Below are 11,684 nucleotides of genomic sequence, written 5' to 3' on the forward strand. Positions count from 1 at the left end.
CTAGAATCTCATAATGGCCAAACTTTTTATTTATGTATTTATCTCTATACTACTAAAACTTTTAGATGTGTCGTGTCCAAAGACTCCAACAAAAATATTCTTACTTTCTCTCCTAACAAGCAATTAAAAGAGCCAATTACGTAAAGAACAAAATAATTATTTTAAATTGTCTCTTTATTAAAGAAGATTCTCATCTTCTCCCCATTTTTCATTTCAAACAAATTCTACTTATTTCCTTTATATTAGATAAGAAATTAAAAAAAAAAAATTAAAAACTGAGTATTCTCTCACAATTGTATAGACTAATTCTTCGAATTTAGTGATGATCATGACAAACGACAAATGTTTTTTAAAAAAATCTAGCTCATACTATTAAAAATTAATAAAAGATAAATAAATTAATCACATTTTTAACATTACTTAAATATTTTTTTTCTCTTTTAATTCTATTTACATATTATTTTTTCTTTTGAAACTTCTTTTACATTATATACATAACCTCTTCTATAGGTCTACATTGCTTGTTGAGTTAACCTAAACAAATCTTGATAAGCACTCAAAGAACAAAAAGAGCTTCAAACTCTTAACACCAAACCAAGCCCCTTTACTTCCAAATTCACAACCACTTCTCAACAAAACAACATTCTTCTTCTTCCATCAACCATGTCTCTTCAACCTCCACCACAACAACCTGTTCAAGTCTACCCAACCGCAGTCACAAACCAACCATCTTCTCATCATTCAAACGGAAACTATGGTCCGGTTTTCATCGTCCTCGCAATACTACTAGTCATTTCAGTTATCGGTTGCTTCCTCGGACGCTTATGTAACCGACGCAAACATAATAGCAACAATAATCAAGACCGTCCACGCGACGCTCCTTTGAGACGGCCGGTTAAGCCGAGTAGGCAGCAGCAGATTCATGATTTGCAATCAAGAGAAGAAGAGGATGTTGAACTTGGTGGGATTGATAAAAGAAGGCCTCCGCAGATAATTACAAGACCTAGAGTTGTTGCTTTTGAACCAGAAGGTAGAGGTTTTCAGCCACATGGAAATGATAATGGTGGTAACGGTAACGGTAACGTGCGTGATTTTGACATGAAATCTGATCATGAAGGTGATCATCAGTTTAGATCAGGTTTAAGACAATGATATGAAACTATCTATATACAATCTCTAGTAACTTAATTATTATAAGTAAATATTCACTTTTTAATTTTATTAGATAATTAATATATTATATATAAATTTGATATATTAGTTATTCAATAATTTTAAAAGTATACTTATATTTATAATAGTAACTAGAAGTGTATGCTAAAGAAGTTATGTAAGATTAGTCACTGTATTTAAAAAATCCCACTATAAATTTAATTCCTTCGGATTATTTTTTTTATTGCTATATTTTTTAGTTCTCGATTTTTAATTTCAGATGTAAATGTAATTAAAAATTATATACTTCCACCGTTTTAAAATGAATGTAGTTTTATGAAATAAAATTTCTTTTAAAATAAATGTTATTCTCACTTTATAATTTAATAATGATTACTACTTTTATAATTATATTTTTTATTTATTAATCTATACACTACTTCCAACATATTTATAAGGTTAATATATTAAAAGTGTTATGTCTTATAACACTATAATTTCATTCCTTAATTTGTGTGCAAACTTATTTTGAAACGGAGGATATGGTTTATGTCTTTTACGTGTAGGGCATCGCACGAATTTCATGACATTCTTAGTGCATGTTTGGATTGGCTTCTACAAATCCCGAAAACACTTATTGTCCACTTCAACTTAAAAATTACTTGCATTCCTACGAATCGATGTTAGCATGCTATCACGATCATCAAACTCTTGCTTGTTATTAAAGTCATCGCCGACATCTACCGCCTTTACGACAACCCCTTGAACACGGAGAAAAATCGTTCGTAGAAATTAATTCTTTTGAGATATTATCGAGGTGCACCATACCTATTTGTAAACAATAACAAAAATAACACAATATTACAAAACTATTGTAAAAAAATAGCACAAACGTGTTTCGGAGATGTACCTACGGAACGTGTTCATCTTTAACATGTTCCGGAGTTGTAACTACGGAAGCAACATTACCTTTTTTTATAGAAACTTCATGAGTAATGTGAGCAATGTAATGGACAAAGATGAATCTTTACCTGAAATCCAGTCTTCTCTTGCTCCCTTTGATTTGTTGCACCAGAAATTTGAAGCTTTGGAATGGAAAATGATATTGATAAAGTAGGGTTTTTTAGGTTGGTGAAGGTGAGTGTTGAAGAATAAAAACAATAATGGGGAGCGATCATGCTGGTACAAAATATAGAAGAAAGTTCTGAAGCTATATCTATGGAATATTATGGCGCTAAGACGTTCCGTAGATATATCTACGGAAGATTCCCTAAACTGAATTATTATGATTTCTTTCCCAACGTTTACCAATTTAAAATACTTTCGTAGATGTAGCTCCGGAAAAAACCAAATTTTGGCAAAAAAAATGTACTTCCTGATATGTATCTCCTAAATCAGGGGGCATAAATGGAATTGCGCTACGTGCCTAAGAGTATCAAGGGGTGGCTTGAGATTTCTCAAAATCTTTGCATTTCTCGAATACCACACCATATCATTGATAACTATATTAGAGCTTTTGTTTTCTTGTAACGGTTGCCTTTGAATAATCAATTAAAATGAAAGAAATGATCATAGATATTGTCACCCTCAATCACACAGCCTTCAACAAGGACAAGATATTCTTCCAGATCTGTTTTGCAAAACAATACACGAGTTGGTAGCTTATCTGAGATAGACCTCCAACGAAGAAGTTCATAACTTTTGATGGAATATACGATTTCCAAATAATCTTCAACACTTTTGATTGCATTTCCAATATTTATACATGCACATTGTCCATTATAATCGAATAACATGATCTGAAAGAGAAACCGTTAACTCCATTCCCGTCTTACTTTTTTCTAAGGTTACGTTTGATAATTGGTTTTTATAAGGTTTGGAGTAAAATGATTTGGTTTTTATAGGGTTTTGGAGTATAACGCTATGTAGAGTTGTGTATATATTTTAAAATATGTTTGATATTTTACAAAAGTTTATATATATATATATATATATATATATATATATATATATATATATATATATATATATATATATATATATATATATATATATATATATATATTACATTAGTCTTTACTGGTGTTTTTAGTAAACAATCACGAGCTTTAATTCATTTGTAGGATCAAACTTGAAAATCCTAAAGACCACTTTGTGTAAAACGTTCGAGTAAATCCAATTGTGCTGAAAGAATTTCTAATGTAAATAACAAAAGAAATAAAATAAAAGTGATTAAATTGATAAAGAAAATAAAGAAGTAAACAATAATTAAGACATTGAAACGCTTGAATTAAAAATAGAACAAGTTCATACATTTCTCATAAACTCGTTATCTAAGTAAATCAGATGTATGAATTCTAAAGATAACACCATGAATTGCGAACCCTGACTACATAATCGACATTCGCTTATATATTAAGTACATTATCAATTGTTAACAATCGCCTAACTCTTAAAAATCCAAACGTATACTGCTACATGGACTTTCATCTTTAACATCTGACACGTATATTGTTACATGGGTCTTATCTTTAACATCAGTTATACTACTTCATGAGCTTTTGTCTTCTGATTTGTTTCCATGTTTCCTCGGCACTTGAGCCACTTCAAATTGCCATTGTTGTCAAAAATGTTTTTAAGTCATCCAATCTGTGGGCTAAAAAATATATTAAGTCCCAAACACCTGATTTCGTAGGCACTCGAACTCACCACATCTGTTGAAAAGGTTAGTATACCGAGTTTGTGACTTGGTGTCAAAAATATGATTTGGTTATCTACACTTAGCATTTTTATATATCTTATATCACACATTAATATCGAAATGCTAATCCAAAAATCTAATGCTAACAATTAACATATAAAATTATATTGGTTTTAAAAATTTTAAAAATATAAAACATATTTCAAGATATAGACGCAATCCTCTAAAACCCTCCAAAAACCATTTCCAAAAATAATAAATAGATATGGGACAACAAATCTCTCATCTTCTTTTCACAATCCTCCATGCTGACATCACAAGATAAAGACTCAAAGTACAATCAAACAAAGTTAAGGCAAAATAATAATAGTAAAATTGAAAATACATCTCTAAACCTTCAACTAAACATGATATGCCAACACCACGTGAAAGCTTTCCACTTTTATATTTGGTTCTGACAAAAAAAAATTAGACAAATTAGACTGGAATAACTTTCATTGCAGCCTGGAAGAGACCGTCCCTTAAATTAATCAACCCAAGAACATCATAAGAAGTCATGGGGCGAATATGACATGGAAGGTCATATGATCGTCTGACCAAATCAACCCACTTAAAACATGGGTGTCTGACCCAAATTAGAGTTGCTAAATTACAATGTTATTAGTGTCGCAGACCACATACTCCTGAAAGGGTTGTTATTGTTCTCCAAAGGAGAAAACCCCTTATAAGAAAGTACGAAGGACTCAATCTTCCTATCCTTGCGTTCCAACCATGCAATTAAGATTAAAATTGATTCTTCACCCACACTTTGGCGCATGGATTGTGACTGTAAATATGCCAACTCATAGAATTTGGAGGAGATCATTCACTATTCACATATTCAACGAATTTCAACCCTCTTATGAGGGTGTAGATCCTCTCCTTCTTTTTCTTTCATGCTTTGACCCTGTTACAATCCTGACCATTCATTTGTCTTGTTTATTTGTCTTTTAAGAACATTATTTTTCTATGTAGATCTATCAACCATTAGATCATAAAAAGGAGGGAAGGCTAAACTGAAAAAATAGGAGAGGATCTATTCTCCTCTTATGATGATCTTCTTCATTGTATTTACCTCAAATACAAAAATCATTTGAGAGACTCATGAATTAATAATGGTTATGTTTTTGTTCAAAACTGTTCAAATGTAAAGACAACTTAACTTTAACTTAAGCTTTAAAAATCTCATTTAAAAATAAATTTCAAATTATAAAATTAAAAATATGAATTTAAATAAGGGAAATGCTAAGAGTGTCTCTGTGATACTCTTAAAAATTAAAATATTAACTTTTGTAAAAAAAAATATTTTTTTTATTTAATATATTTAAAGAGTATTATGTCGTTAGCATAATTATTTAAATAATATTTAATTGACAAATAATAGTCAATGGACGAGTGATAGTTTAATTAGCAAATTATATGTATTATTGCAGAAGATGGTTTTGGTTTCTACTCCTCCCGTACTCAATTCTTTTTAATCAATTTTATAAAAGTGAAAGAAAACATTTTTTAAAAGAAAAATCTATAGGAGTTCAACCAGTATCATGGTAGCACACAAGCTGAATGAACCTTTAAAATTGTCATTAAACCTAAACAATTTTATAATACTTAGTGAATATTAATTGTATTTAACTACTTAATGGTAAAAAAACGAAATTAAAAAAATAGCTTGAAAAAAAAATTGAAATAAAAACAAAAATCATCAAAATTTAATTTTAAAATTAGAACAGGATTTTTATATTATTTGAAACAACTATATTTCTATTGATTAAAAACTATATTATTGCAAAATGTCGAAATCTACCGAATGCATGTCACCTAGGGACAATGCAGTCCAACACACATCATTTTACATTTGAGAGCTATCATATAAAGAAAATAATTTAAGTATTTCGCATCTTAAAAAGAATAATTTTTTTTCATGTCTTAAAAAATTAAAAGTATTTAAATACAATAAGCAAAACATCATAACAAGTATAAAGAAAATAATTTAAACATTTCTCATCTCAAAAAGAATAAAAGGTAAAATTAAAATAAAATACTATCAGAAAAGTATATATGTACAATACATACACTAATTTAATACTAGCATTCAAGTTTATTCTCCTTTTGCAATTCACTGCCTAGCAGTAGTAAGTTAGTTAAAAGCAACTTCTGTCAGAAAGATATGCTGCTGATTACCAATGATGCTATAAGATACACCAACCCCAAATTGATAACTAACTGTCGTGTACCATGTGCTTCAAAATGAATGGAAAAAATAACAGTTTAAAAAGAGACACCTAAAAGGTATAGGTAGAAAAACCACACTGAGAAATTATTATCAGGTTTAAAGGTGCGTTCACATAAGGTATTATGAATGTTGTTGAATTACTTAGACCCTTTGTTGAGACTAAAGCTTGGGACTATGTTGTTGTTTGGAAATATGGAAATGACCCAACTAGGTACTATACTATTCCTGCATAATTCACTTTGTTATTCATTCTTACTTGTCTTTTTTATTCATTCTTTTTCTCTTGTGTAGTTTTATTGAATGGATGGGTTGTTGTTGTTGTGGTGGCAACATTGAGAAGGTGAAGATCAAAGAGGAATACAAGATGGCTCCCATTTGTAGGGATACCCTCTTTCCTCATCCAGTTAGAACAAAGACTTGTGAGGCTCTTGCAAAGCTTCCTTTTGCAATGTCTCTTTATTCTAGGTCTCTCTCTCTCTCTCACCCTCTCTCATTGTATATATTAAATGTCAGTTTTCTATGTTTTACCAATGGAATTGATCAACAGTGTTCATGGAGAGGTTGCAATTTCACAACAACCAATATGGCATATCCAGGAGGTAAATTTTGCTTGTCTAATATTTTTCATTCTACTCGTATCAGTTTATTTTTTTTACCTTATTTAATAATATCATCATAAACTTTATATATCGAATTATCAATGTTTTGACAGGACTCAATCGGAACTCGAGTTTTGATTCCTATTTTGGGTGGTCTTGTGGAGCTCTTCACTTCAAAGCTGGTAAGATGCACATCCTAGTACTTATTGGCATTACTCTCTGGTTGAAAATTCTAAAGATGGTGTTGAAAATTCTAAAGATGGTAAGTTCTTTGTCTTTCTCAGATAGCAAAAGATATAAACATCATAGAGTTCATATCAGCACACTGCTGTGTCTCTATAAAGCAAGAAGCCACATCAGCACAGAGCTACACCAATATGAACTTCAATGAGCATTATTACCCTTTAACTCCCGGTCTATCTGCAGAAAACCATAGCAGCTCTAATCCAAGCATTGAAGGACCCTCCAATGGGTCTAATCCTTCAACAGAACACTTATCATTTGATTCAAAGTTTGATTGCTTGGTTCCACATGAATATCTGAATCAACCGGTTGAAATATCTCCTATACCGAAAGTTAAAAGCCGCGGGTACAATAAAAATAAGAGTTTCCATTATGGAAATGGCGAAGAAGTTAAAGCAGAAACTGTTAAGGAGCCTCAAAAGGAAATGTATCATGCTAAAAATCTTATCACAGAGAGGAATAGGAGGAAAAGAATTAAACAGGGGCTTTTTACTCTAAGGTCTCTAGTCCCTAATATAACCAAGGTAGAGCTAAATTGTGTAATTTAAGAGCATGCATCCAATACTTTTTTTCACTCTTGAATTTTCTTTAAAGTATGTTGGATTGACATTGAGTTCGCCAATATTACGGTGGAGCTTCAAAAAAATAAGGTGTCTCCGTGATTTAGTCAAACTCACTATCAATCTGAATATGCAATAAGTATCTGATGCACTCAATGTTCACAGATGGATAGAGCAGCAATTGTGGATGATGCAATTGAATACATAAAGGAATTGCAGAGGCAAAAGATAAAACTTCAAGAAGAGGTCGAGGTTTTAGATGTTGAGGATTGTAAAAAGAACACACTACAAATGAAGGTGCAAGGAGACAAAGAACAACCTCTCAGTGAGCTTCATCAAAGTTCTTCTGATTCCATTAGAAAGACACAGATGGAGGTACATAAAATTTGCATAATAACTTAAACATATTGTTTTCCAAATTCATGGATGAAACTAAATTTCATTACATCATGTCTTAGGGGCCTAATATAATCTCTTAAAATTTTCTTAGTTGCAAGTAGAAGTGAATCATGTTCGCAGAACAGAATTCATGATCAAGTTGTGCTGTGAAATGAAGCGGAGTGGGTTTTCAGAGTTGATGGAAGCAATAGATTCATTTGGACTGCATGTGGTAAATGCAAACATGACCACATTTGACGGCAAAGTCCTGATCATTTTATTGGTTGAGGTGAGAGTCTAAATTACAAAATTGAAGTGCATAAATATGCTAAAACTAACCATCACCATATAAAACCATGAGCTAGTTTGGTGTATGTTAACTCTAGAATCCAATAAATAAATCACCTTTTTCACACTTCCATTTGAATGAACTTTAAATACTATATTTTATTCATGGAATAAAATTTAACCTTCGTATTTAAAGACAAGGTTGATCAAAACTATTTCCTCAAAAGCATTGATTCTCTAAGGTGCCCTTTCTATTGTAATGAGAGTAATTTTTTTTTTTTTGCACAGACAACTGCCGAGGATATTCACCCGACAAAACTCAGAGAGTATTTGATACAGAAGACAAGTTGATGATAGACAAAGCAATGAAGAAGTTCAAGAAAATGGTGGCATAGTTATTATCTTAAACTCGACAGCTAATAACTTGGTTACTATCTATAAAGAAACAATACGCTAACAATCCACAGAAAAAATAGACTGGTAGAACCATAAATTGATTTTTCTTGGATATAGGAACATCAATTGACTAATTTCTAACAAAGATTATGCTCCAAAATATTATTGTATGACTGGTAATCACTGATCTTTTCTTTCTCGTGGCCTTATATGATTGCCGAAAGACTCTAAGCTCACAATGATATAGTGTTACTACTTTGAAGGGAAAAATAGGCCACCATATCACTATCAAAACTACTTATAGTTTAATTATCATTGTATGTATCTTTCCTAATGTGTCTTAAGAAATTCAAATCTTCAAAATCCAACATTGGTAAGAGATATACCTATTACTAATAATGAATTATGGTTAATAAATAACCTCTACAAAATAACATTTGATAGTAACATCATAACATCAGTAAGAAAATCAATTTTGTCATACTAGCCTTAAAGTAACCGAATGCTAACAAATTTATCAAAATAACATTTAATGAGAGTCAAAACCTTTTCTAATATTCTCCAATCTGAAATCTAATACAGATTTATCAATAAATAATAATGCAAATGAAAGAGATACCTCTAAATCCAATGCACAAGAAGAAACCTTTATTGCAACATTTTCCCTTAGTCTAAACAATGATGAACTACAACCCATTATTTTAAAAAGCCTTCAAGCCTTAACTTTGACTTGCCTAGGTCCACCATGTTCAGTAAGCAACAATCCAAGACCTTCTTCCTTCTTCCCAACATCAATTCCAAAAGCACTTTCTTTATTCTGATACAACGGATTCGATGTCAATATCCTCACTCCAAAACTCTCATTGATTTCCAAAACCTCAGGCAAACCACCACCACATCCGTCCGACATACCCACATCGATTCGAATAGCCTTGTTATCGCAAACCGCGTTAATCCCATTCATCTGAATAGTATGACCCATGATCATTCTCTTAACACCAGGAATCGTAGACAGAACATGCTCAAGAGTCGAACAGTCACAATTCACAGCAACCTCATCAGAGAATTTCCTAAGCCAAACAACCGCATTCCTCCCACGGCAATAAGGCGGTGAAAATCGTCCGGTCGAACCTCTAATCCAATCACTCACTTCAGCATTAATATTCTCCAACCCGTAATAAACATGATCCGGCAACAAACCACCATGAACGAAAATTGATTCTCCAACAACCAACACAGTTACATTGTCAGTAAAAAACCTTCTAGAAATCGGGCCGTTCGGCCGCAAAGCCGCAACCCTAGCACGAAACCCTTCATGAAACTTCTTATTCGCACCGCGAAATTCAACTTCGATACCTTCTAACGGATCCTTCAGCGGTTTCAAACCTTGACATAGACTCTTCATCTTGTTACCCTCACGGAACCATTCTAACCAAACCCTAAATTCCTCCACTCCACCTTCCGTCACGTAACGGAAATCCCCTTCGATGTTCATAATCTCGTGGTTTCCGTTCATGGTTACGAAGCTTCCACCACATCGCGCGGCTTGTCGTTTCAGCTTCTCGAGAAAGTAAAGGATTTTCAGCTCGTCGTCGCCGCGGTCGAGGACGTCGCCGACTTGGACAACAGTGGCGGAGCCTCCAGTGTAATTGTCGGAGGAGTCGATTAGTCCGGCGAGGCGGAGGGCTTGTTTTGACTTGTTGAGGTCGCCGTGGAGGTCGCCAATGGCGATGAGGCGTTTGGGAGAGGGGAGTCGGGTGGGCGGCGGAGATGGCGGCGGCGGTGGGGGGAGGAAGAGGCCGCTGACTGAGAAGTCGACGAAGGTGTCGACGAAAGAAGAAAGGAGATTGGGAATGTCTTTGCAGAATGAGGTTGGAATCTCTTTTTCATTTTCCATTTTGACTTCGATCAGCAAACACTGTTAAATGATGTTTGCTTTGGAAAGAGGTGAAGGGTTTATTCTTCCCTCCAATGTAAGGATTTGGGTAACTTTATAATTAGTGAAAGATGGTGGTGACACTTGATCAAGAAAGATATTGGACTCACTTCTTTGAAATTGCCTTGCTAAGACTAACACATTGTTTGTTTTAAGGGTAAGTGAATGGATGGATAGGAGAAAGGATGGAAAGTTTATGGGAAAGTGAGCTTCCACCGTTTGGCATCAGTATCATAGAGGAAAGAAAGGCTTATTTAGTGGGCCCCACCATAAGAAAACTTTCCGCTCAAAACACGACGGAAACACTATATTTAATTCCAATTTAATTAAAATGACAAAATAATCCTTGCTTGGAGATTATGCTTCACATTTAAGAACTATTAATTACTTTTACTCTTTATCCATATAATGTACAGTAATCGCTTCTTTCTCTCGCATGACATATGCCACTTATTCCATTATTATTTTTAAAGTCCTTTTTCTTGTTTATATGTTACATGCGTTATTTTTTTTGTTTTATTTAAAATGTCACTTTTTATATATAATAGTATATCTATATATAATTTGTATATATAAAAGAAAATTATTTATTTTGATGTAGGATATTTATGTCATTTACTACATACACACCTTTCTTTCCTTTCATTTTGCTTTAACTTTCACTCATACCAATCACCAATAAAATCATCTTACATTCCACCTATTCTTCCTTCACTTTCATTCCTTTCACTTTCTTTCATTTTACTTTCTTTCCTTCTACTTTCCTTTTCAATCCAAACAAAGTGTAAGAGATAACAAATTCATTTTGGTTTCTCCTTCTCATAAAAGTCACTGAAAAAAGTCATTGAAATTGAACTATGACCTGTTTGTTTTGGCTTTTTTTAAAAATGATTTTTGTAGTGTTATATAATTTTGTGAAAAAATTTTTTACAAAGAAATTTTTTATAAAAGCTTCAAATGAAAATTTTCTTTGAATAGTTATTTTTAAAATGTGATTTTAGGTATTTCGTCTATTTATGAGAAAAAAATTTGGATATCAAAATTTCAAAAAATCACTTAATTTTGAAGCTATTTCAAATAGATTTTCATAAAAATCATTTTTGAAATACAACTTTTTGAAAAAATTGCGATTTTGACAAAATTTTGGTCTTCAATAATG

The 11,684-nt window shown here is 32.4% G+C and overlaps 3 protein-coding genes across 3 annotated transcripts; 2 read left to right on the plus strand and 1 right to left on the minus strand.

Annotated features, from left to right (window-relative positions):
* Positions 1–502: 502 nt before the first annotated feature.
* On the plus strand, positions 503–1,264 carry LOC131639902 (uncharacterized). Its single transcript, XM_058910343.1, has one exon. It carries the CDS (start codon positions 664–666, stop codon positions 1,150–1,152), a length of 489 nt encoding a protein of 162 aa, XP_058766326.1. The 5' UTR covers positions 503–663; the 3' UTR covers positions 1,153–1,264.
* A 4,983-nt stretch (positions 1,265–6,247) lies between these two features.
* LOC131639904 (transcription factor bHLH90-like) lies at positions 6,248–8,544 on the plus strand. The gene is made up of 8 exons (XM_058910345.1): positions 6,248–6,336; positions 6,417–6,590; positions 6,673–6,724; positions 6,838–6,906; positions 7,009–7,491; positions 7,693–7,902; positions 8,018–8,137; positions 8,482–8,544. The coding sequence occupies exons 1-8, from the start codon at positions 6,248–6,250 to the stop codon at positions 8,542–8,544; spliced, it is 1,260 nt and encodes a 419-aa protein (XP_058766328.1).
* Positions 8,545–9,046: 502 nt separating this feature from the next.
* LOC131639899 (shewanella-like protein phosphatase 2) lies at positions 9,047–10,648 on the minus strand. Its single transcript, XM_058910340.1, has one exon. The coding sequence runs from the start codon at positions 10,484–10,486 to the stop codon at positions 9,302–9,304; it is 1,185 nt and encodes a 394-aa protein (XP_058766323.1). The 5' UTR covers positions 10,487–10,648; the 3' UTR covers positions 9,047–9,301.
* Positions 10,649–11,684: the final 1,036 nt, after the last annotated feature.

The sequence above is a fragment of the Vicia villosa genome, unplaced genomic scaffold (assembly GCF_029867415.1).
Source record: "Vicia villosa cultivar HV-30 ecotype Madison, WI unplaced genomic scaffold, Vvil1.0 ctg.002848F_1_1, whole genome shotgun sequence".
Lineage (NCBI taxonomy): Eukaryota > Viridiplantae > Streptophyta > Magnoliopsida > Fabales > Fabaceae > Vicia > Vicia villosa.

Bases quoted from the DNA above. Each gene is read 5' to 3' on its own strand.
- LOC131639902 (XM_058910343.1), top strand. From the start codon at position 664: ATGTCTCTTCAACCTCCACCACAACAACCTGTTCAAGTCTACCCAACC.
- LOC131639904 (XM_058910345.1), top strand. From the start codon at position 6,248: ATGAATGTTGTTGAATTACTTAGACCCTTTGTTGAGACTAAAGCTTGG. The intron at 6,907-7,008 runs GTAAGATGCACA...TGTCTTTCTCAG, and splicing joins AGCTCTTCACTTCAAAGCTG to ATAGCAAAAGATATAAACAT. The intron at 7,903-8,017 runs GTACATAAAATT...AAATTTTCTTAG, and splicing joins TTAGAAAGACACAGATGGAG to TTGCAAGTAGAAGTGAATCA.
- LOC131639899 (XM_058910340.1), bottom strand. From the start codon at position 10,486: ATGGAAAATGAAAAAGAGATTCCAACCTCATTCTGCAAAGACATTCCC.